Source organism: Staurois parvus, unplaced genomic scaffold (genome assembly GCF_062004578.1).
Source record: "Staurois parvus isolate SC_StPar_1 unplaced genomic scaffold, SC_StPar_1.0 ptg000710l, whole genome shotgun sequence".
Taxonomy (NCBI): Eukaryota; Metazoa; Chordata; class Amphibia; order Anura; family Ranidae; genus Staurois; species Staurois parvus.
Genome location: NW_028318506.1, coordinates 159,376 through 185,568, shown reverse-complemented (window position 1 = coordinate 185,568; position 26,193 = coordinate 159,376). Strand labels below are relative to the sequence as shown.

General features: G+C 42.9%; 2 protein-coding genes across 2 annotated transcripts in view; one reads left to right on the top strand and one right to left on the bottom strand.

Annotated features, from left to right (window-relative positions):
• CHMP7 (charged multivesicular body protein 7) overlaps positions 1–1,952 on the bottom strand; it is a 39,757-nt gene extending 37,805 nt beyond the window's left edge. Inside the window, exon 1 of the mRNA XM_089653397.1 lies at positions 1,855–1,952. The gene's annotated coding sequence lies outside the window, so the exon portion shown is untranslated. The remainder of the gene's footprint in view (positions 1–1,854) is intronic.
• A 100-nt stretch (positions 1,953–2,052) lies between these two features.
• On the top strand, positions 2,053–22,370 carry GINS4 (GINS complex subunit 4). The gene is made up of 8 exons (XM_089653394.1): positions 2,053–2,181; positions 10,809–10,916; positions 13,745–13,831; positions 13,928–14,041; positions 16,648–16,745; positions 19,521–19,609; positions 19,816–19,906; positions 21,676–22,370. Exons 2-8 carry the CDS (start codon positions 10,821–10,823, stop codon positions 21,770–21,772), a joined length of 672 nt encoding a protein of 223 aa, XP_089509520.1. The 5' UTR covers positions 2,053–2,181; positions 10,809–10,820; the 3' UTR covers positions 21,773–22,370.
• Positions 22,371–26,193: the final 3,823 nt, after the last annotated feature.

Here is a 26,193-nt window from a genome sequence, read left to right as displayed (position 1 = left end):
GTGGGACATTGGAAGAACTGGAGGTGGGACATCAAAGGAGCAGACGGAGGGACATTGGAGGAACATCAGAGGAGCAAGTAGTAGGGCGCTGGAGGAGTGAGAGGTGGGACATCAAAGGAGCAGATGAAGGAACATTGGAGAAACATCAGAGAAGCAAGTAGTAGGACGATGGAGGAGTGGGAGGTGGGATGTTGGAGAGGCAAGTTTGCTGTGGGATGTTGGAGGCACATGTGAGCAGTGGGATATTGGGGGAACCGAAGGTGGGACATAAAAGGAACAGGCAGAGGGATGTTGGAGGAACAACAGAGGAGCAGGAGGTGTAATGTTGAAGGAGTGAGTGATGGAATTTCGGAGGACAAGAGAGTGGAGAGACGTTGGGTGGGTGGGTGAATGGTGGGATGCTGGGTAAAGCAAGGGGGGGGATGTCAAAGAAGCAAGTGAGCAATGGGACATCGAGGGATCTGGAGGTGGGACATCGAGGGATCTGGAGGTGGGACATCGAGGGATCTGGAGGTGGGACATCGAGGGATCTGGAGGTGGGACATCGAGGGAACTGGAGGTGGGACATCGAGGGAACTGGAGGTGGGACATCGAGGGAACTGGAGGTGGGACATCGAGGGAACTGGAGGTGGGACATCGGAGGAACTGGAGGTGGGACATCGGAGGAACTGGAGGTGGGACATCGGAGGAACTGGAGGTGGGACATCGGAGGAACTGGAGGTGGGACATCGGAGGAACTGGAGGTGGGACATCGGAGGATCTGGAGGTGGGACATCGGAGGATCTGGAGGTGGGACATCGGAGGATCTGGAGGTGGGACATCGGAGGATCTGGAGGTGGGACATCGGAGGATCTGGAGGTGGGACATCGGAGGATCTGGAGGTGGGACATCGGAGGATCTGGAGGTGGGACATCGGAGGATCTGGAGGTGGGACATCGGAGGATCTGGAGGTGGGACATCGGAGGATCTGGAGGTGGGACATCGGAGGATCTGGAGGTGGGACATCGGAGGATCTGGAGGTGGGACATCGGAGGATCTGGAGGTGGGACATCGGAGGACCTAGAGGTGGGACATCGGAGGATCTAGAGGTGGGACATCGGAGGATCTAGAGGTGGGACATCGGAGGATCTAGAGGTGGGACATCGGAGGATCTAGAGGTGGGACATCGGAGGATCTAGAGGTGGGACATCGGAGGATCTAGAGGTGGGACATCGGAGGATCTAGAGGTGGGACATCGGAGGATCTAGAGGTGGGACAATGGAGGAACAGTTCAGGGGTGGGATGTTGGAGGAACATCAAATAAGCAGGTGGAGGCACAGTGCCATAGTAGTTCATTGAGGAGTACAAGCCGACAGTCGATAAGGCTGCTGGGACTTATCTCTCATTCACATGTGAAGGCGAGGAGCAGGGGCCGGTCTGATCATAACATGTTACACCCTGAATATGGGTATACCATGTTACAAAAGGTGAACTTAGCCTTTAACTACTTCCAGTCTCACTTTTGGAGAGTGATTTCCCCTGACTTCCTCTTCTGTCTGACACCTGACAAACACACAGGAAGTGAGAGGAGATCTTCCTAATGCAACCTAGACAGCCAGAAAAAAATCCACATTTAAAAAATGTCTGGAATGGAGCATCATATAATCTTCCTATAGAAACATTTTTGGTATAATAAAGTCTCCATGACCAGGAGCTGATATCAGCCATGTCACCAATACTCAGGAGTGACCACAGGAACTGTCCTGACATATGTCAACATAGAGACAGCTACACACCACTGGAAGGAATATGATCTCTATATAGGACATGACACCCAGATCACAGTATACACAATACACAGACGACAGCACTCACCCCAGGCAGCCCTCTCCTTGTATCACTCCCTCCAGTGCTGTGGTATACTGAACCCTCTCCGCTTCCGTACACACACCGCCCACTCCACATGACACCTAGTACGTGCTGCAAGAGCGCCATCTGCCGTCCCGCCTTCGGCATTGCAGCCTTGCCCCTACGTCGGCCTCGTAGGGGGCAGGGCCATGTATGAGTGACACTTAGTGGGAGGAGCTCTGTAATCTAGCTGTTCATCCATATTCATGAGGGGGTGGTGTTCTGCAGGGAAGCCTTCCTGCGTAACGTTAGCAGAGCTGGCGGGAAAAAAGAAGAGTCCAGAGAGGATTTGAGGTGATCTTTGTGCTGTGTGGTGTACGGTGTGTGTGCTCTCAGTGTAATGGCGGCCCTACATACCAGTATGAGGTGGACACGTGTGGATGGAGCTGTGTCTGTCATTATGTGGATGTATGGAAGTTCTCTGCTGTACATCATCTACTGAGTGGCTCTTCTCGATCTGCGACACTTTCCCCATTCTCGGGGAGATTTACTAAAACTGGAGCCCTCAGAATCTGATGCAGCTGTGCATGGTAGCCAATCAGCTTCTAACTTTAGCTTGTTCAATCAAACTTTAGTAACAAAACCTGGAATCTGATTGGTCACGATGCAGAAGTGCACGAGCACCCCTCTGTGTGCATTGTACAGGTGTCACTGTCAGAACACTGGAACTTCATGTTATTGTGAAAGGGGAGTTCCATCCAAAAGTGGAAGCTGCTCTTATTTACCTCCCCGCCCCCTCCACCCTTTTGGGGGGGGAGTGGGTACCAGGCTGTGAAGCTGCAAGCTGTCACAGCCTGGTACCCACAGTTGAGATGCTGGCACTGTGGAGGAGAGAAGTGTCGGTGAGTACATTGCTGGACCCCGGGACAGGTAAGTGGTTATTAAAAGTCAATAGCTATAGTTTGTGTAGCTGCTGACTTTTAATAAACACAAAAACAGCTGGAACTCCCCTTTAAGCCCTGCTTCACACTGGATGCCACTTGGCATGCGATTTGCATGCTTTGTGACTTACAAATTGCATGCCAGGTCGCACCCTATTGTCCGCAATTGACGCGGTCATATTGGTGCTGTTCAAACTTGGTCGGACCCACACCGATTTCTAAATCAGTACATGCACTACGTTTGGTGTGATTTGCATAGACATCTGTATTAGATGTCTTGAAATTGCACCTGAAATTGGCAGGTCCCCCGACTTTGAAATCGTGCGACTTCACTGTAAGTCGCACAATTTCAGTCGGGTTTGATGTGAGCGGAGGGTAAGTACTTCCCTACTGAGCCAATTCTGGCATTCTTCTCCTATATGTAAAATTACTTAGAAATGGCAAACTGCTTCCCCACCGCCCTATAGTAGAACTACTGCTACAGGGCTGTGCAACATCATGTGTATATATACGTGATTTTGCATTTCCAGGTAGGGAGTGTGCGGCTACCAGGAGCGGACTGACAACTCATGGGGCCCCCGGGCAATAGGGGATCATGGGGCCCCTGTGTCCTTGTCCAAACTCAGAAAAAGCCTATGAAAATGGTACCAGGGGCATCTCATGGGGCCCCCTACAGACCTCGGGCCCTCGGGCAGTGCCTGAGTTTCCAAATGGTCAGTCTGCCCCTGGCGGCTACAGATGTTGATCACTGGGTCCCAGCCAAAGATTCCCCATGGGCACCCAGTGATCATAGAGGAACAGTGACGGGAGAGACCTGGAGTAACATGCTGTGCAGAGAAATACACAGCAGCATGTTTCCCTAGTAAAACACACACAGCACATTAACTTCTTTCCCTCAAGAGGATTGACCCCCCTTCCTGACCAGGCCATTTTTTGTGTTACAGCACTGCGTTACATTAGCTGACAATTGTGCGATCATGCGACGCTGTACCCAAATGAAATTTATGTCGTCCCCACCCCCCCCCCCCCCACAGATTGAGTTTTCTTTCTATGGTATTCGCCTGTGTGTGTTTTATTTTTTGTGCTATTAAAAAAAAAAAAAAAGACAATTTTGAGAAACTGTATTTTTGACTTTTTGCTATTAAACATGTCCAGTAAAAAAATTGAAAACAAATTTGTCAAATTTAGGCCAAAATATATTCTGCTACATATCTTTGCTAAAAAAAAAAAAAATCCCAATGTGTGTAAATTAATTGGTTTACATTAAATTTATAGCGTGTACAAATGGCAGTATATACTGGGATTTTTATTTTTACTAGTAATGGCGGCAATCAGTGACTTATAGCGGGACTGCAGCGGGCATTCTGACACTGGGGGGGAACTGACTTGGTGTCATTGATATCCCCAGTGACACCAATACAGTGATCAGTGCTAATATAAAGCACTGACGCTGTACTAATCGCACTGGGCAGGAAGGGGTTAACATGTGGGGCAATGAAAGGGTTAACTGTGTGCTGTTTTACACGGTGTGGCTGTGTTTGTGCTTCACTGTAAGCACACTGCTTTGCATGGCTGTGCTATGCAAAGCAGTGTGCAGGAGCTGACAGTGGAGAGAACTGTTTTGTTTATGAACAGTTCTCCCCCCATTGGTGATACTCCGCAATTACCGGCCGGGACCTCGTGATTGGCGGCGTGGGTAGGGAGCGCACGTGCCCCCTACCTAGGAATGCAGAATCACTGTGCCACCCTGTAGCAGTATTTCTGCTATAGGCGGACGGGAAGCTGTTAATGCTGTCAGAAGGAATGTAAACATCCCTTGTGATAATAAGCAGTGACATGCACTTTTTAATGAGAATCTCAATTGCACGTGAGAGCCTGGGAAGTCACAGGAGTGCAGTGGGGGAGCACCCCTCCCCTGCTTGTAAAAGAAATCCAGCAGCTAATTAGCTGCTAGGATTGTTTTTGCATTAGACCATCGCTGGCTTAAAGTGGTTGTAAAGGCTCAATGTTTTTTTACCTTCTTAGCTTAAAAAAACCAGCAGCTCCCCCAGCCCCCTAATACTCACCTAAGCTAAGGTGGGGGCAGTGGCAAAGCAATTGAGTGGCAGCACTGCTGTCCAAATGCTTTCACCTGACAGGTGAGCTCTGCTGCTTGCCCACAGGAGGGCTAAATGTTGAAAAAAGCTAGCTGCCAGACACCTGGAACTACATGTCCTGGGCGTCGGGCGATACAAATTCAACATCCCTGAATAATAAAATTTGTTTGATCTTCATCATTTAAGTGTGACAAATATTCCAAAAAATAAAAAATCAGGGGGGAAATGCTTTTTCACAGCACTGTATACCATAGTTTGTAGACTCTCACACAGACTAAATCATAAACACTGATTTGTCTTATTTTTTTTACCAAATAAATGTACAGAATACATTTGGGTTTTTTTGTTTGTCTATATACAGTGGGTATAAAAAGTCTACCCACCCCTGTTAAAATGTAAGGTTTCTGTGATGTAATAAAATGAGACCAAGATAAATAATTTCAGAACTTTTTCCACCTTTAATGTACTCAGTTGAACAACAAACTGAAATCTTTTAGGTGGAGGGAAGTAAAAATAAAAAACTAAAATAACATGGTTGCATAAGTGTGCACACCCTTAAACTAATACTTTGTTGAAGCACCTTTTGATGTGATTCCAGCACTCAGTCTTTTTGGGTATGAGTCTATCAGCATGGCACATCTTGACTTGGCAATATTTACCCACTCTTCCTTGTAAAAACACTCCAAATCTGTCAGATTGCGAGGGCATCTCCTGTGCACAGCCCTCTTCAGATCACCCAACAGATTTTCCATCGTATTCAGGTCTGGGCCATTCCAAAACTTTAATCTTCTTCTGGTGAAGCCATTCCTTTGTTGATTTGGATGTATGCTTTGGGTCGTTGTTATGCTGAAAGATGAAGTTCCTCTTCATGTTCAGCTTCTTAGCAGAAGCCTGAATGTTTTGTGCCAATATTGACTGGTATTTGGAACTGTTCATAATTCCCTCTACCCTGACTAAGGCCCCAGTTCCAGCTGAGGAAAAACAGCCCCAAAGCATGATGCTGCCACCACCATGCTTCACTGTGTGTATGGTGTTCATTTGGTGATGTATACTGTTGTTTTTGTGCCAAACATATCTTTTGGAATTATGGCCAAAAAGGTCAACCTTGGTTTCATCAGACCAAAACACATTTTCCCACATGCTTTTGGGAGACTTCAGATGTGTTTTTGCAAAATTTAGCTGGGCTTGGATGTTTTTCTTCATAAAAAAAGAAAAAAGGCTTCTGTCTTGCCACTCTACCCCATATCCCATACATGAAGAATACGGGAGATTGTTGTCACAGGTACTATACAGCCAGTACTTGCCAGATATTCCTGCAGCTCCTTTAATGTTGCTTTAGGCCTCTTGGCAGCCTCCCAGACCAGTTTTCTTCTCGTCTTTTTTCATCAATTTTGGAGGGATGTACAGTTCTTGGTTATATCATGGTTGTGCCATATTTTCTCCACTTTATGACTATCTTCACTGTGTTCTGTGGTATATCTAATGCCTTGGAAGCCATTTTGTACCCTTCTCCTGACTGATACCTTTTAACAATGAGATCCCTCTGATGCTTTGGAAGCTCTCTGGGGATCATGGCTTTTGCTTTAGGATGTGACTAAGCAAATGTCAAGAAAGACCTACTAGAACAGCTGAACTTTATTTGGGGTTAATCAGAGGCACTTAAAATAATGGCATGTGTGTACTGAACTTTTGTTTACTGTCATTTTTTTTTAATGTGATTTCATAATTCTGAACACAGCTACATCCCCAGTTATAAGAGGGTGTGCACACTTATGCAACCACATTATTTTAGTTTTTATGTTTACTCCCCCCCCCCCCCCCCCCCCCCGAAAGATTTCAGTTTGTTTTTCAATTGAGTTGTACAGTTTATAGGTCACATTAAAGGTGGAAAAAGTTCTGATATAATTTCTTTGTCTCATTTTTGTACATCACAGAAACCTTTCATTTTAACAGGGTGTGTAGACTTTATATCCACTGCAGCATAAAATAAAAATCCAGTGGTTATCAAATACCCCCAAAAGACAGCTTTATTTGTGTGAAAAAAACTGTTCTGGTCATGAAGGGGGTAAAACTTTCTGGAGGTCAAGTGGTTAAGAATTAGTGCCTGGGGTCCAGCATTGTCTTCCCACAGCTGGTTCTTCTTACCTCCCGTGGGTCCCAGGTATCGGCATCTAAGAAACAGGAGCCAGCTGTAACTTCCTGTAACCAGCCAGCTCCCCGCTATGAATGCATTAACTGGCACAGCACTTTATGAATGGTCCTGCAACCTCCTGGGAAGTGTGATGTGTCCTGGGAGGGGGCGGGGCAAAGGACATCATCCTGGCTAGGTGAAGATTGTAGAAGACTGAGCAGGTACCACAAATAAGTCTGTACTCCTAAAACCGTTACATTCTAGGAATATTGTTAATGATAACTGTCGCAGGTACTGGTGATCGTGACAGAAGTCAAGCCGTCAAATGGCTGGTGTCATAACTGATAACGTGCAGCACTATGGCACCTGCAGATGCTAAAAACTGGCCATAGGCAGATTGAAATTTGGCTGGTTCAGCAGGGATCAGCTGAATATCGATAAGAGTGTGGCTTTCCCTGCTTGTTTGATCAACTTTTGTCAAAGGGACATGCTGGAAAACATTTGTCAATCAGTAGGTGCCACTGCCAGAAAACAATGTTCCGTTGGGGATTGGGGGGGGGGGGGATTCCTCAATCCACCTCCTTTCTGTGGAGGGAGAAGTCACTTTACTTTAACTTTATTGAAATGTACAAAATTACATTTTATTCAGCTCTATTCGCAGCAGCATTTTGTGACTCCCTGTGGTACGTTGACATACAGTTACATGCATACTGAGTGGTAAAAACACTGCTCTTAGGGGCATATGGCGTTTTGGGTTGTTTTTTTGATCTTTTTCTAAATGCCCCTCAATTTCAAGCTATGTCTTCATGCAGGCTTTTAGAGGCAGAAAGAAAAACGCTGCCAGTGCATTCAGGAGCAGCAGTGTTTTGGCAGAAAACACGCATGAGGCCTTTAAATGTGGCTTGACATGTGTTAATGTATCTAAACCTCCATTAACGCTAGGCTCATCAAGCGCTTGAGAGTTAATTTATTTCAGTGGCCAGGATAAATTATTATTATTCTGGCCAATGAAATTAACTCCTAAGCGCTTGACACATGGCAAGCGGTTTTACTGCCAAAATGCTGCTGCCAGGAGGAAAGGCGTTTAGGATGCAGGCATGCTGCATTTTGCACACCACTACACATGTGAAATGTGATCAAAGAACAATTGCAGCGTACCTAGTGTAAAGGAGCCCTTTAGAAAGTATGGAACAGCCAAAGTGTACAATTGTTTTTACTGTGTGTGGCCAGCTTTTGTCTAATCCCTGTGTATTACACAATAATGTCTGTATCATCTGTGTATTTATCTACCACACTCTCACTGCAGTCTTCTCCGCTCTCTCACTGCAGTCTTCTCCGCTCTCTCACTCCTCCCTCTTCCCATTGGTTTTCCGGGATCTGACAGCTCTTATATACCCTTCTGCTTTATGGGTGGGCCTGCTTGACAAAGGAGGTGTAGCTTATGAAACGCGTTGCAGCCCACCCACCCGCCATTCATGGCAACTGTCACGGCACCTGTCACATCTCCCCTCTGCTCGGTGGGAACTTTTGTATGAACGCCGTTGAGTCCACAAATGGCTCCCTCCAAGCCTATACAGCTAACATCGGCTCTGCCATCTGAGAGAACTGTGGTCCTGCTGGTCTGCCTTATCTTCATGTCCTGCATGCTGACCGAAGGAGACTTGGATGCACAGTATCTCGCAGCAGTAAGTACACCCCTCATATTTTTGTAAATATTTTATTCTATCTTTTCATGTGACAACACTGAAGAAATGACACTTTGCTACAATGTAAAGTAGTGAGTGTACAGCTTGTATAATAGTGTAAATTGGCTGTCCCCTCAAAATAACTCATCGTACAGCCATTAATGTCTAAACCGCTGGCAACAAAAGTGAGTACACCCCTAAGTGAAAATGTCCAAATTGGGCCCAATTAGCCAATTTCCCTCCCCAGTGTCATGTGACTCGTTAGTGTTACAAGGTCTCAGGTGTGTTAAATTTGGTGTTATCGCTCTCACCCCCTTATACTGGTCACTGGAAGTTCAATATGGCACCTCATGGCAAAGAACTCTCTGAGGATCTGAAAAAAAAGAATTGTTGCTCTACATAAAGATGGCCCAGGCTATAAGAAGATTGCCAAGACCCTGAAACTGAGCTGCAGCACGGTGGCCAAGACCACACAGCAGTTTAACTGGAGAGGTTCCACTCAGAACAGGCCTCGCCATGGTCAACCAAAGAAGTTGAGTGCATGTGCTCAGCGTCATATCCAGAGGTTGTCTTTGGAGAAAAGCCGTACGAGTGTTGCCATCATTGCTGCAGAGGTTGAAGGGGTGGGGGGGTCAGCCTGTCAGTGTTCAGACTATACGCCGCACACTGCATAAAATTGGTCTGCATGGCTGTTGGCCCAGAAGGAAGCCTCTTCTAAACTGATGCCCAAGAAAGCCCGCCAACAGTTTGCTGAAGACAAGCAGACTAAGGACATGGATTACTGGAACCATGTCCTGTGGTCTGATGAGACCAAGATAAACTGATTTGGTTCAGATGGTGTCAAGCGTGTGTGGTGGCAACCAGATGAGGAGCACAAAGACAAATGTGTCTTGCCTACAGTCAAGCATGGTGGTGGAAGTGTCTTGGGCTGCATGAGTGTTGCTGGCACTGGGGAGCTACAGTTCATTGAGGGAACCATGAATGCCAACATGTACTGTGCCATACTGAAGCAGAGCATGATCCCCTCCCTTCGGAGACTGGGCCGCAGGGCAGTATTCCAACATAACGACCCCAAACACACCTCCAAGACGACCACTGCCTTGTTAAAGAAGCCGAGGGTAAAGGTGATGGACTGGCCAAGCATGTCTCCAGACCCAAACCCTATTGAGTATCTGTGGGGCATCCTCAAATGGAAGGTGGAGGAGCGCAAAGTCTCTAACATACACCAGCTCTGTGATGTCGTCATGGAGGAGTGGAAGAGGACTCCAGTGGCAACCTGTGAAGTTTTGGTGAACTCCGTACCCGAGAGGGTTAAGGCAGTGCTGGAAAATAATGGTGGACACACAAAATATTGACATTTTGGGCCCAATTTGGACATTTTCACTTAGGGGTGTACTCACTTTTGTTGCCAGCCATTTAGACATTAATGGCTGTGTGTTGTTATTTTGAGGGGACAGCCAATTTACACTGTTATACAAGCTGTACATTCACTACTTTACATTGTAGCAAAGTGCCATTTCTTCAGTGTTGTCACATGAAAAGATAGAATAAAATATTTACAAAAATGTGAGGGGTGTACTCACTTCTGTGACATACTGTAAGTCAACTGATAATAAAGTTTCTATGTTTTAACCTACACTGACCTGGTGCCCTCCTTTTCTCTTTTGCTTATCTTCAAGGGATCCCCCATATCCTTGGCGAGGAGCTGCCGGTCCCATCGCATGTGCCTTGTCCCCTTGGTCTACTTCTTCCTCATTCTGCTCATCCTATGGATGTATTGACTGTTTGAAATACAATTGTCATTACACCTATTGTACAGTTTTATTTCTTTACTTATCCATTAATGTATATGCATTCATTACTATCCAATTCTTCATTATGTGAGCGCTGAATACTTTGTTCATTTACTGGTATATAAGAACTTTTCTTGCTGTCATAGCAACCAGACAGATTCCTCGTTGCGTTAGTTTTTGAGGGGTAGAGTCAGATTGGTATACTTCTGGGACTCCTGAAAGATATGGATGTATATTATTAATGGAATTTATATTAGTTGTTATAACATGCTGATCCTATTTTCAGACAACTGTGTAGATTGTTAGATCACTTTATCAATATGTTTCTTTTACAGTCTTCACTGTCCATGATGGAAGAGGATCTGGCCCTGTCTGATGAGGCCTCTGATGCTGGAAGTGAAGAGGTCCTGACGCCTGCAGAACTCATTAACAAGCTGGAGGAGGTGAGAAGTTTATTGTAGTAATAAAATATAACATTTTACTGTGAAGCCCAGCCACCTGTCTAGGACAGGTGTACTTGTCACTCATACTGTGTACATTACTGATATGGCCGAACCCAAATTGTTTGTTTTTTCTTTTAAACCAACATAAATATTTCTCGGAAGAAGGTTAGAAATAGCACTTCCCCCATATTTCTTTCATGACAGGATATTTCCCCACCAACCAGTCATTCATGGTGGAGAAAAGGGGCTGTAGCACACAGGTATGGAACAAATTCAGGTGGTGGCGGCAGCAGCCATCATATCACCAAGTATGCATCTGTGTAGTAGGAGAGTGGGTTAGGTTAGGGCAAACTGTAAAAAAAGAATAAGTCCACTTACCCAAAGACATGCTGGTAGGTTAATTGGCTCCTGTCTAAATTGGCCCTAGTATGTGTATGGATGTAAGTTAGGGACCTTAGATTGTACACCCCCTGAGGGTTAGGGACTGATGTGAATGTACAATATGTATGTAAAGCGCTGCGTAAATTAATGGCACTATTATAAGTACCTGAAATAAATAAATAATACCCTTTAATGCCGGGCTCCAAATCTTTCCAAACAAAGGGCCAGTTTATTATCCTTCAGACTTTAGAGGGGGTGGACTGTGGCCAGTGGGAGAAGAAAATGTCCTGGCATTGGTAACTATGCCCCTTTGTTTGTTAGTGAGAGGAATAACTCCCCATAATTTGGTCTCGGTGAGAGGATTACTGCCCCATCTTTTGTGTCTGTGAGAGGAATACTGCCCCATCTTAGGGGTCAGTGGGCACAGATTTATGCCCCATTGTCATGTAATGTCAGTGGGAGGAATAGTGTCCCAAGGGCCAGATAAAGGCAAGCAACATTCAGCCCCCGGGACACAGTTTGGAGACTACTGCTTTAATGAAAATTTAGTTGGATTTCTGTATAGTAGATTTTTCCCTGGATTCTGATGGCAGTTCCTCCAATTTTATTATGTTCCTTAATGTTGATAAAGTGTATGTGAAGTCACAGCATCTTGGTTTTCAAGGAGTAGGGTGAGAATTGGTACCTCTGGCAAGTTTTTATTACGGTTTCTCTCACCAATGGGGAAATTCCCATTCTCACTCGCTAGAAGAGGAATATTTTTCAGTGAGGAGATCTGTTCTTATGACATCTGAGAATCAAATTTCCCTCACTTCCTCTTGTACCTCTGGGGCAGATTGTGAAGGGAATTCATTAGGAAACAGCAAAAACATTTTTAAAAAAATATGCTGGAGAAGGTGAGATGTTTATTGTTGTAATATAATATAACTGGAGTTCAGCCACTTGTGTGGTGAAAATATATTTGTCACTTATACTGTGTACATTCCTGATATGGCTGGTCCGCAATTATTGATCTTTTTCTTATAAATGTGACAGTAATTAGTATATGTGATAGCTGCCCTTGAAATGCTTTATTTTTTTGTGTGGTAGGGTAGAGCTAACATTTGTGCATAACTGGCTGCTTTGTGGAGAGGCTGGTGAGGTCTTTTTTTTTTTTTTGCTTTTTAACCAACATACAGGGGCTGTACCAACAATTATACCACAACTAGTAGTTTTGCCTTGTTTTAATTTTTTTGCTATTTTAGAAGGTTGTAGTGGCTGCAGGTTGGCATGAAGAACCTGTTTTCAATAACACTATATTGAAGCCCAACATTAAAGCCCAACTTCAGGTGTTCTTAGGCAGATTGCATATGCGTGCAGGCCGCCCTAAGTAACACCCACATGTGATGCTGATCCTCCATAACTGACAGAACTGGAATCCATTGAAAGGGGTGGGCCAGGAAAAATAAGGCTGGGGAGAAAAGAGCTAAATGATACTGGACTTCCTTCAGGCAGGAAATGAGGCAGGCTCTTTCAGAATTTTTGCAGTTTCTAGTGCACACTGGGAGAATCTCCCAGCGTGCAGTGAAATCGGAGTAAGTAAATCCAGTACAGGAGAGGAGCCTGAAGACCAGGCCAGAGTTCACCTATGAACCAGCAAACACAAATGCTCCTGCGCTTGGGGATGGACTCGATGCTACAACCACATTAAGAATGCTGGATCAACACCGCGCTGAGTAACAGTCCGCAATAGGGAGTTTAGACATCCAAAAGGCTGACGCGTTTCGAGGACTTGCCTCTTCCTCAGAGTCCTCGAAACGCGTCAGCCTTTTTCAGCCTTTTGGATGTCTAAACTCCCTATTGCGGACTGTTACTCAGTGCGGTGTTGATCCAGCTGTTCTTTTATGATGTGCCTTGACTATATTGTCGTTTGTGAGTACAACACCTACTTTATTTTTTATTAAACATTTTTTATGGTAATGCACTAGGCCTGTGCGCCCTCTTTTTGTTCTTTCCCCAGAGTTCACCTATACCTATATGATAATTAGAGATGTCATTCACATAGATGTTTAGGCAGATCTGGACAGTGATCAGGAATTGTATGTATGTATCTATTCCTCCTACCAGTCCATCTCCCACAGTTATTACCTTTTTGTACCACCAGACCATCCCTCTTAGATTGTAAGCTCCCAGGATCAGAGCCCTCCTAACCCTCTTGTATTGAACTGTATTGTTGCTGTATTGTCTCCCTTTATATTGTAAAGCGCTGAGCAAACTGTTGGTGCTATTTAAATCCTGTATAATAATGTGTATGTATTCTTGTACACTATACTATTCATTCAGACAGGGCTCTAGTCCTGCATCATAGGACAGCAGGAGAGCCAAAAATGGCCTACATCTAATCAGTGTTTCCATTTATTTCTGGTAAGTACACAGTATATTATTGATGTGACCTGTTATCTCCCCAGGCTTGGCTCAATGAGAAGTTTGCCCCTGAACTCCTGGAGAGTAAATCTGAGATAGTGGACTGTGTGATGGAGCAGTTGAACCATATGGTAATCCAATTTGATAATTTCTTTTTTGTTTTTGTTTTTTTGCTGATGGATGTGTGTCTGAGAACTAAGCACTTTTTTTTTTTTTTTCTTTTCTAGGAGCAAAACTTGCAACGAGCACGACAGGGAGACCTCAAGATCAGCTTCCATCACATGGAGATAGAAAGAATCCGATTCATGCTCAGCAGTTATCTACGCAGGCGATTACTCAAAGTATTGAATTTCTATTAATTTATTAGATGTTTAATATATAAAGTTAATCTACCCAAAACTAATATTCCAATTTTGCCTTGCTGTCAGCTGGTTTTATTACCTACTGGCTTTTTTTTTTTTTTTGCCTGGGTACTTCAGAAAAAATATCTTTGTGCTAGACCTGCCAGCTCTACCTGCCTGCTGCCAACAACAAGATGTGTTTGTGTTCTCAGAGTTTGGTGTGTGAGGAAATGGATATTATATCATTGGAGGTGCTTCAACTTTGCAGTGTGCACACAAAAATCAGAATTTAAATTTAAAGTGTAACTAAACCGACAACAGTAAAATCAGTCTATATGCAGTAAAGTATGCTTGTTATGCTCACTGTAGAACCAAAGGGGCCAATCCTCCGCATTTTGTAAAAAAAGGCTGTTTCATCCTGTCTTCTTTGATCCTCCCCTTTTTCCAAAGTCCCCAATCCATTTGCCGATAGTACAGAGCCCTAGGAGGCACGCTGCACATGCTCAGTTTGCTGTGTATTGCTAGAGAGTTGGTTTTTGTTTGGGAGGGTGTATGTGATCAGCATATGGCCAATCAGCACTATCCAGACAGAGAGTCAGGGGTCATGCAGCCTCATAGGACAGTCGGAGAAGCATGAAAACTCCTCCTACAAGCTTTAACATGTGCTCGGCCAGACACTAACATAATTGTATTTCCATGTTCTGTAGAAGACTGGATATAGTGAGTGCAGGGACATGGGTTTAGTAACACTTTATGTATTGCATTGGAGTTCCTTGTCTGGCACTCTGCAGTGTTACGAACAGCATGTGGAAATATTCGTACAGTATGAATAAAGATTAACACCAGACAGATCCTGCTCCTTCAGTGTCCAGGCACAGACTGGTATAAAACCAGGCTTCTTGTTTAAAGGATATGTTCACCTTTGGGGTGGCTCATGTAACATGTTCCCATAGCAGCTGCTGCTGCACCCCCTCCCTCTGACAAATAATACGGGGAAACCTCTCCCCGTACTATCTGTCCAATTTGAAAACAACGCAGCTGTGCGGGGCTCCTGTGTCCTGAGGATGAAGGTGAAGGAGCTATAAAGTTGATGTAATGAACATATGCAGCAGGGACATCTTGATTTGTAGCTCAGGATGTAGAAAAACACCACAGTCTGCGGCAACTGAGTCCAGGTAAGTATTTTGTCTGTGGAAAGGGTGGGTGGGTTAGCTTAGGCCACGGCAAAAAGGCAAAATACATAAATTGTACAGAATGCACAGAGATTGTTTTTGTGGAGATACGCAAGAGATTGCAGTCCCCGATAAGTAGCAGTGTGAAAGCGCTACAGAAAACAAACATGGTCATTTTTTTTTTTAGCATGGTGGATCTTTCTTGGATTCTGGTAGCAGTTCTCCAATATTACTTTAATTTGTGTTGATCAGGTGTATGTGTAGTTCATCCATTTTTCAGTAGAGTAGTTAGGGGGGTTAGAACCTCTGTCAAGTTTTATCGCAGTCTGTGTCACTGCTGAGGAAATACACATTCAATATGTCTCCTGTTGACCATTGTCACTGGGGTTGAAAGAGATGGGAAATGTTGTCGCTAGAATACAAATCATTGGGATATCTTTCCGTAAGGACAACTGTCCTTGGTGACATCTCAGAAGGAATTTTTCTTCACTTCCTGCTTTGTCTCTGGGGTAGTAAGTGAAGAAAATGGTGATCCCTGACTTCACTTGCTGCATGGTCCCCAAGTAAGAACCAAAATCACTGAAGTCAGAAATTCTTTTTTATATTGTAAAGCGATGTGAAAACTGATGGTGCTAAAAATAATTCTTCTCAATAAGAAAGGGTGAAAAAAAAAAAAAAAAAACGAACAGGCTGAAATTTTTCTGTGCTCTCTAAAGCCCTGTACACACGATGAGAATATCGGATGAATTATCGTCGTCCTTTTTTTTTTTTTTTTTCTTGCTAGTCTCATATTGAAAGTGAAGAGGTTACTAAAGTTACAAAACAGAATAAAAATTCGGAAGTGATGTAATGTATTGTATTTTCACTCAAAAATTGTACTAATTAACTAAAAATCGTACGATCTAGTATCGTTTGAGAAAACTTTTCATGCTTGTCCCTTTTAATAATTTTGGACGAAAACTGTGTACTAACAGTCAGATTATCGTACAATCAATTCGAAATCTGTATTTTTTTTTGTACGATTTTCTGATTGTGTGTAAGGCTGGCCATAGACAGAGCAAATTTCTTTCCTGCAACCACAGACCCCCCCATCAACACGGACTGTATTGACGGGAATCCCTCCTGTGGAACCATTGTGTTCTCCCGGTGGGGTGGGGAAAGCTGTCCCCGCTTGGAGAACCAAGTGATTATTACTAGTGGCTATAACAGCCGCTAGCAATAATCGCATTTAAAATTCGGCAGGCTGATTGTACCCAAGTTCATCAACTTGGGTGTATTTAGCCTTGCCCATACATGGTTTGAATCTCGGCAGGTCCCTGCTGAACCGGCCAAGATTTGAATAGCCTATGGCCAGCTTAAGACCAAAAAAAAAAAAGTTGCTGCACTATTAAAATAGTTGTTTTAAATCCTATTTGATGTACTGTCTGTTCTCAGATAGAGAAATTTTTCCCGCATGTTCTGGAGAAGGAGAAGTCTCGTGGGGAAGGAGAGCCTCCACATCTGTCCCCAGAGGAGTTTGCTTTTGCAAAAGAGTGAGTAATCTTTCTATAATTGGTTACCTGGCAGTCATATACTGTATCTGATAGGAGAAAGACTGTCAAATACCATAAGACTGAATATAGAAAGGCCATATTTGTCAATTAAAATTATGTTCTATTAAAACAGCTTTAATGACCGTGAGCTCCAAAGTCCACCAAATCAGATGAATAGATGCTTTTGTATTCTGTCTGCCTTTCCAATGGGTCTGCGAAGAGCCTACAGAAGGTGTCTGTTTCACTGTAAAATCCATATTTATGCTCAACCTGGAAGCATGCTGATAGATTATATTGTAACATACACTATATTGCCAAAAGTATTGGGACACACCTCCAAATCATTGGATTCAGGTGTTCAATCACCTCCATGGCTACAGGTGTATAAAATCAATCACCTAGGCATGCAGGCTGCTTCTACAAACATTTGTGAAAGAATGGGTCACTTTCAGGAGCTTGGTACCATGATAGGTTGCCACCTGTGCAATAAATCCATCTGTGAAATTTCCTTGCTACTCAACTGTTAGTGGAAGCCACTGGGAACAATAGCAACTCAGCCATGAAGTGGTAGGCCACATAAAATGACAGGGCGGGGTCAGTGCACAGTGTGCAGAAGTCACCAACTGTCTGCAGAGTCAATAGCTAAAGACATCCAAACTTCATGTGGCCTTCAGATTAGCATAACCGTGCGTTGAGAGCTTTATGGAATGGATTTCCATGGCTGAGCAGCTGCATCCATGGCTAACCAAATGCAATGCAAAGTGTTGGATGCAGTGGTGTAAAGCACGCCACCACTGGACTCTAGAGCAGTGGAGACGTGTTCTCTGGAGTAACCAATCACGCTTCTCTGTCTGGAAATCCAACGGACGTGTCTGGGTTTGGCTGTTGTCAGGAGAACGGTACTTGCCTGACTGCATTGGGCCCCTTCCTGTTCCAACATGACTGCACACCAGTGCACAAAGCAAGGTCCATAAAGACATGGATGAGCAAGTTTGGGGTGGAGGAACTTGACTGGCCTGCACAGAGTCCTGACCTTTATTGAACCCTACTGACTAAGACTGTGATGCCATTAAAGTTCATGTGCGTGTAAAGGCAAGTTTCCTCATACTTTTGGCAATGTGGTGTATGTAGCAACATTTGTCATGTTATAAATTCTGTATTTTGTAATAAAGTCATAGTCCATCGTTTTAATACTAACATTGATAACATAAAAAAAGCTTACTAAATTATTGCATGGGGGCCTGCAGTGTATTGCAACCACACTTGTGCATCACGCGTGCAATGCACAGACTCTATCAAAGTTTACCTACAGCCTCAGGTCTGTACAGAGGTACAGACCTGGCTAGAGGAAATGCCCCTAAACCACAGAGTGACAATGGGGGTGGAATTGCTGGTGTGCTCTTTACAAATCCTGTTTCCCAAGGTGGTAAATGGGACTTGTAGTCATTGTTGGTAAATCTCCAGCCTGGATGATGTGGAAACATGACATAAAACCTGGATTATGCCTTTTTAAAGTCTCACTCCATCCAAAACTTTGTGTCATTTTGAGTAAATCTGGTAAGAGTTTTTTCGTTTTTGAGTAGCCTTTGTTTAGTTTAAAGTGGAGCTTCACCCAAAAGGGAAAGTTCTGCTTTTCCACCTCCTCTCCCCCTCCTCTATTACTTTTGGACACCTAATTTTGTGGGGGAGCAGGTACTTGGTTTTGATAGGTACATGCTCCCACAACTGCTCAGATCACCTAGGCAACATGTCAAAAGTCCCAGAAGGCAGCGGGACCATTCACGAAACACAGTACTTTTCATGCATGGTGCTGGATACCTGCACAGGTAAGTGTCCTTTTTTTTTAAAAGTCAGCAGCTACAGTATTTGTAGCTGCTGACCTTTTTTTGCTGGATTGTCAACACAAGGCTGTAGACTGCGATTGGACACAACCGATCAGCAGGTCTCAGCAGTGAATCATTGGCTGATATCTGCTAAGAATATCCCACTGTGTCCAATTACAGCAGGAGTCTGGGATGGGGGGGGTCTTTTGCCCACAATACGGAAGAAAGTGCCAACATACAGGTACGTATTGGTGCCTGTACATGCTGCCCTCCCGTAGAAAAATTGCTGTGGGCGGGTTGGCAAATGGTTAAGTGCAGAAGAGATGCAGCGTCATACCTAAGTATAAAGAGATACAAAACTCAGGCAGGTCACTTAGTTACAGGGAAGACCATAAAGAAGGGAAAGTGCATCTTACAACAATATCAACATATGTCAATATTGAAAAAGAAATGGTCAGGCCCAGGATTCAGTGGTTCATAATGGAGAAAGAATAGGAAACCAAATATATTGTCCATGAAAAATATATAATTTCACTGGATGCCCATGTGATATGTGTAGAGGGAAAGTTGGAAAAAAGAGAGAGAGAGCATAGGGCCAGAGGAAAGAAAGCAAATAATGGTAGGGTGTCACACTGGGCATGTGACTGGTGCAAGGTGATCAAGATGGGATTTACTGGCGACCATTGTTATAAGGGCCACATTATTAATAGGATTAAAAATTATGGAAACTTGTATACAAAAGCAAGGGGCTCCAGATCTGAAAATGGGTCTTGTATCTATCCTGTAAGCGTACAGTCATATTTTCCATAGCCCACTCAGCAGTTGATGGGCATACCAAAAATTTCCAGTGATACAGAATCAAGGCTCAAGCTGATGGTAATTCTGCACTAATTTTATTACAACCTCAAAAATGTTGAAAGCCATGGAACTAATCTGTGTCTTGTTCCTGCAGGTATATGGCGAACACTGAGGCTTTACTGAAGAACGTAGCTCTGCGTCACATGCCCCCAAACTTACAGACACTGGACTTGGTGAAATGTGGTAAGCAACTGGCTCCTGGAAATATGGGAAGGCGATCAAAAGAGTTAGGGACCTTACATTGTACACTCCTTGAGGGTTAGGGATGGAGGTGGATGTACTCTCTTCAAGCACTGCATAAATTGACGGCGCTATGTAAGTACCTGTAATAAATAAAAATAAAGCATCTTGATTTGTGTACAATGTGTCCTCCGGCTATCTTTTTGTAGTGCCCAAACCGAACCTGGACTCGTTTGTGTTTCTGCGGGTGAAAGAGGAACAACAGAACATCCTGGTGGAGCCAGAGACAGATGAGCAAAGGTGGGGACTGAACTGTGTAAACTGGCATACACCTGTGTACGTGTCTGTGGTCAGTGCTGCAGTTACACTGCTAGAAAATTAAATACCAGCCCCTTTGAGTCTATAACCCCTCACACACATTCACCTACAGTTCAAGTGTCACACAGCCAACCCTCTGTATACCATTTGTTACACCTCTACTCAGCTGGTCATGAAGATTCCTGGGGGAGTGAGTAGCACCTTTCTTCAAAGGAGCAGTAGTCTTTTATATTAGTAGCTTGTCTAGAACTAAATGGAGTGGCAGTCATCTGCAGAAGTCCCGTGCACTTGGGACCCAATTTGCATTATGTGCAATACTGATCTTGGAACACAGTTCACTATGAGAGAGAGAGAGAGAGTGTAACACAGTCCAAGCAGCCCTTCAAAGCATGAAGCACACCTGTATATTATAATTAACAAATATGGATGATCGTGTGTACAGGTGGAATTCATAAATTGCCTAGAAAACAAGCTTTTTAAAAATCTATAATATTTACACTAAATTGCTCAGATTCAGTCCCCGGTCATACCGGGGCGAATTTGTCTTGGGAACTGATTGGTTTCAAATCAGATGATAAGTTTCACCCTATTATCTGCAATGGAAGCAGTCATACCAGTGCGATTCTGACTCCGTCGGATGCACGCCAATTTTGAAAGTACTTCATGCACTACTTTTGCAAGTTCAGGCACAACATGTATAGACATCATGAAGTTGCACAGATGTCTTCCAAGTCGCACCTGAAATCAGACTGACATGCGATTTTGAAATCATGTGAATTCAAGCCAGTTTCATTGTGTTCTAAACTTACACACATAACAATTTTGACAAAACAATAGAGCAGCTGTTCAGAGTATATTTTGAGCTACTGACCTGGAAAAAAAGTTTTGCCTCTTGCTCTATGCAAGTAGATGAAAAACAAATGTCTTTTCCTTCATTTGCTGCCAAAATGGTAACATCTTTGTCTCTTTCTGATGCACACTATTGAGTTTAGAGTTCTGTCCCTCTCTGCTGCACTTTACTTGAAGTTCTGGTTGGGGACAGCTCACTGTGCAAATTTATATGATCACATGCATTGAGAATACACGCCCCTTGATTCCTTGCATACTGACCACAAAGCACATGCATGTCCTAAGACTACCCAAGCAGCCACAATGCTCGTGCGCACCCTAAGCACCGCACTCAAAAGGGCACAATGATCAGATTTCCATCCACAGTGCCCAGGCTCGCCCTAAGTATGACACCCAAGTAGGCACAGAAGGAACCCGCCAACAATGTGTATGCGTGCCATAAGCATGTCACCCAAGCACACATATAAGAAGAACCACTGCCAGGGAAAGCTAGTCAGGGTAGTTATGATTGGTCTCCAGGAAGCCCCTGCAAGGCAACATAGTCGCTATTATAGTAAAAAATTAATTACACTGAACCAGCAAAAGAAAATTTTGCTGAAAACTGGTTACGCACAAAAAAGGACTGAAAACGAGCATCAATATAGTATATGCTTTTCCATTTTAATTTGTGTATGGAAGATTTTATAACACTTTTTAATGCAGATCTCCTGGTCTGCATTTTCATTCTTTTAGTTAGCCAGAAAGCATTTAAAAAAGAGGATCAGCACAGCATGCAACTAGCAACACCAGCATAGTTATATAAGAAAAACATTACCAATAAAGGGTAGTTGTTGAAGTAAAATTGTTGGTGATATGACTTTTTTTTTTTTTTTTTTTTAACTTAAAATTGTCTGTTCCCACAGGGAATACGCTATAGACATGGAGGTCGGATCTCAGCATCTTATTCGATATCGTACAATAGCACCTCTTGTGGCCTCAGGAGCTGTGAAACTCATCTAAAGTCACTGAAAGGACACCTGAGATGGACTTAGAGCTGCACGGTACAATGCCTATTCTGACCAGAGGATGGCAGCAGAGGTGTAGTGAAATGACTGAGCTTGGAAGCTAAGAATCTGAACTTTCTTCTCAAAAGTTCAGTGTACTGTGTGACTTAGAGTAATGACTATTATTGGATTACAGCTTAGCAGTGGGCATTTTTCCAGGACTGGTGAGCTCTTTTAATCCATTGAATTTATGTGTATGTTGGAAATGGCTGTGGATAATACAGGAAAATAATATTGGTTTATGAGCATTCTAAGATTTGATGTGCAAGTCTACAATCATAGGTATCAGTGTTTTATACAGATTGTGGAGCCATGTGACCGTGCATACGCTTCAGTTTATCCATGGAATACGTCTTCCATCATGCTCTGCTAGGAGGATGTTCTGTACTGCAAGTACATAGAGGCACTGGGCATAAAAATACAGACATAGCATATACATATTTTTGTTTGCTCAGTACCCTCTGCAAATGTTTACTTAGATAATTGGGAGGTTTGATCGTCTTTAATGCAAGTTTTGAAGTTTCAACATAGAATAAAGATTTTATTACACTTCATCGGCTTGTTTTAGTTTTAAAGTAAAGCTATAAAAAACAGGTTTTATTATATATATATATTTATTTATTTATTTTTATTTTTTTTCATTAAAAAATCCTTAAATTTGTTTTGTGAATAGTACCTTTACCTCTGTTTGTATCAGCCTCCCGTAATCCCCTGTATAGCTGGACTGGGAGAAAAGGGGAAAGCCCCATAAGCCAAGCCAATGTAGCAGCCTGCTGATAAGAGGAGACCTGATCATAATACTGCTGTACCTTCACTAACCAGTCACAGGCTGGGGCAGTGAGACCTAGACCAAGCTGTGTTGCTTTAAAGTGGTTGTAAAGACTCAAGGTTTTTTACCTTCATGCATTATATGCATGAAGGTAAAAAACTGTGTGCAGCAGAACCCCCCCCCCCCCCCCAATGATCCCTATCCTGATCCAGCAATGTTCATGAGAGCAGTGGCTCTTTGGGGTCTCTCCCTCCAAATTAGCTACAACAGCGGGAGCAATTGGCTTCCGCTATTGTCAATTACAGCCAGTGAGCCAATGTGGAGAGGGGGTGGGGCCGAGCCACGCTCTGTATCTGAATGGACAGACAGAGCAGCGGCTCAGGAGCAAGCCTGCTCGAGTGCCCCCATAGCAAGCTGCTTGCTAAGGGGCACTAGGCAGGAGGGAAAGACCAGGAGCACCTGCGAGGGACCCGAGAAGAGGAGGATTGGGGCTGCTTTGTGCAAAACCATTATACAGAGCAGGTAAGAAAAAAATATGCCTTTAATATCACTTAACACAAATATACAACAGGTAAGTCAGAGACCTGGCTGCTGTTTGGCAGGGGTGAATAAATCCTGTAACTGGCAAAAAGCAGAATTCAAGGCACCTCCAAACTTTATAAAAATGCTCCCTCCCCATTCCTAACATCTGTCCCAACTAACCTATAGATCTGTATACTTATTTTCAGGCCACTTTAGAGAAGAGGAGGGAGAGCCAGCAACAGATGGGCCATTGAAGCCTATGGGTGATGTCACCACTCCAAGCTTTACTAGCCGTTGTTGACGTGCTCTCTCATGTGACAAGACCAGATCAGCCTGAAAACGGGTAAGTATACAGATCTTTCTTATATAGGTTACTCAGATTAGGTGTTAGGATTGGTGAGGGAGCATTTTTTTTTTTTTTTTTTTTTTTTTTTTTTTTTATTACGGTTAGGTGGTGCCTGGAATTTCACTATAATGTATGTTACCACTTTTGCAGTCACATTGGGAAACCGCCTACTTTATATGTGTGTTGCCCCTTTACATAGCATACCTTTTTGAACAATATTTAAGAATTTCTGCTTTTTATTTGCTCTCTTCAGAAACCCCAAAAATTAATAAAAAAAAAAAAATCCCACTTCGTTATGTTAACCACTTGAGCCCCAGAGGATTTACCCCCCTTAATGACCAGGCCTTTTTTTGCTGTTTGGCGCTGCACTAATTCAAATGATAATTGCGCGGTCATGCAATGCTGTACACAAACAAAATTTACGTCCTTTTCTTCACACAAATGGAGCTTTCTTTTTGTGGTATTTGATCACCTGTGCGCTTTTTATTTTCTGCGCTATAAACAAAAAAAACACGAAAATTTTGAAAAAAAACAATTTTTTCTACTTTCAGCTATAAAAAATATATCGTAAACTCAAAGTTAGTCATAAATTTCAGCCAAAATGTATTCTGCTACATGTTTTTGGTAAAAAAAATCCCAATAAGTGTATATTGATTGCTTTGTGTGAACGTTATAGCGTCTACAAACTATGGTATAGATACTGTAATTTATGCCTTTTTTTGCTATACAGCGCTGCACTAATTCAAATGATAATTGCGCGGTCATGCAATGCTGTACCCAATCGAAATTTACGTCCTTTTTTTCACACAAATAGAGCTTTCTTTTGGTGGTATTTGATCACCTGTGCGCTTTTTATTTTTGGCGCTATAAACAAAAAAACACGAAAATCTTGAAAAAAAAACAATTTTTTCTACTTTCAGCTATAAAAAATATATCGTAAACTCAAAGTTAGTCATAAATTTAAGCCAAAATGTATTCTGCTACATGTTTTTGGTAAAAAAAAATCCCAATAAGTGTATATTGATTGCTTTGTGTGAACGTTATAGCGTCTACAAACTATGGTATAGATAATTTGAAATTTACACAGCTTTTACTTTCTGACCGCCCATCACATCTCTTGAGGTGCTAAAATACCAGGATAGAACAAACACCCCCAAATGACCCCTTTTTGGAAAGCAGACACCCTAAGCTATCTGCTGAGAGACATATTGTGTCCATGGAAGATTTATTTTTTTTCCACAAGTTTCTGGAAAATGACAAAAACTTTTTTTTTGTTTTTTTTTTTTACACAAAATTGTCATTTAAATGATTTATTTCTTGCACAAGCCATGGGTATATGTGGAATTATACCCCAAAATACATTCTGCTACTTCTACCGAGTATGAGGATACCACACATGTGACACTTTTTGGGAGCCTAGCCACATACAGGAGCCTGAAATCCAATGAGCACTTTGAAAGCCTGAAAGTGCGTAACTTCTTCATTTCACTTCCCCACTACCTATCACAGTTTTGGAGGCCCTGACATGCCAGGATAGCACCAAACCCCCCCAAATGACCCCTTTTTGGAAAGTAGACACTCCAAGGAATTTAAAAAGAGGCATGGTAAGTATTTTGCAGATCTAATTTTTTCTCACAAGGTTTTGAAATATAAAAAAGAAAAGAAAAAATATATTTTTATTTTCTTTCTTCATTTTCCAAAAACTTGTGGTAAAAAAATAAATTCTTCTATTGATTCAACATGCCTCTCAGCAAATAGTTTGGGGTGTCTACTTTCCAAAAAGGGGTCATTTTGAGGGGTGGGGGCATTTTATGCCCAGCATTAGAGGTTTATGCCACACATCACTCACTCTTCTAACCACCTGAAGACCAAGCCTTTTCTGACACTTTTTGTTCACATTAAAAAAATCTGTATTTTTGCTAGGAAATTAAAGTGAACCCCCAAACATTATATATTTTCTTAGAGCAGACACCCTAGTAAATAAAATGGTGGGTGGTGCAATTTTTTTATCTCACATATTACTTACACAGCGATTTTTCAAACGCAATTTTTTTGAAAAATATACACTTTTTTAATTTTAATGCACAAAATTACAATATATTGGCCAATTATTTGGTATGATATAAAAGATGATGCTATGCTGAGTAAATAGATACCAAACATGACATGCTTTAAAATTACGCATGCCCTGTGCAATGGCGACAAACTGCATACATTTTTAATTTCTATAGGCAACGCTTTAAAAGCCTTTACAAGCTACCATTTTAGATTTACAGAGGAGGTCTAGAGCTATAATTACTGCCCTTGTTCTGACGTTCGTGGCGATACCTCACATGCATGGTGCAATCGCTGTTTCCATACTGGGAAAGGGTCAACGCTCACGACCGCAGGTGTGCGCGTGCGCGGATGGGCGAGGGTTCTTTTTTTCTGATTTATTTAATTATTTTTACACTGTCCCTTTAATTTATTTATTTTTTAATCACTTTTAATGCTATCTCAGGGAGGGGGAGGGGGGGCCATTTTCTCCCGCTGCTTGTAAAGGCAATTCTGCAGCTAATTAACCACTAGGAATGCTTTTACATGAAAGCCCATTGCCGGCTGAAAAAAATAAAACCAGGATGATGCCTGCAGCTGCAGGCATCACCCTCGTATAACCATTCAAAGTCCAGTGATGTACCAATACGTCACTGGTCCTTGTTGGGTGTATATGCTATGTTCTTTTTTTCTTTATGCAGCCTGT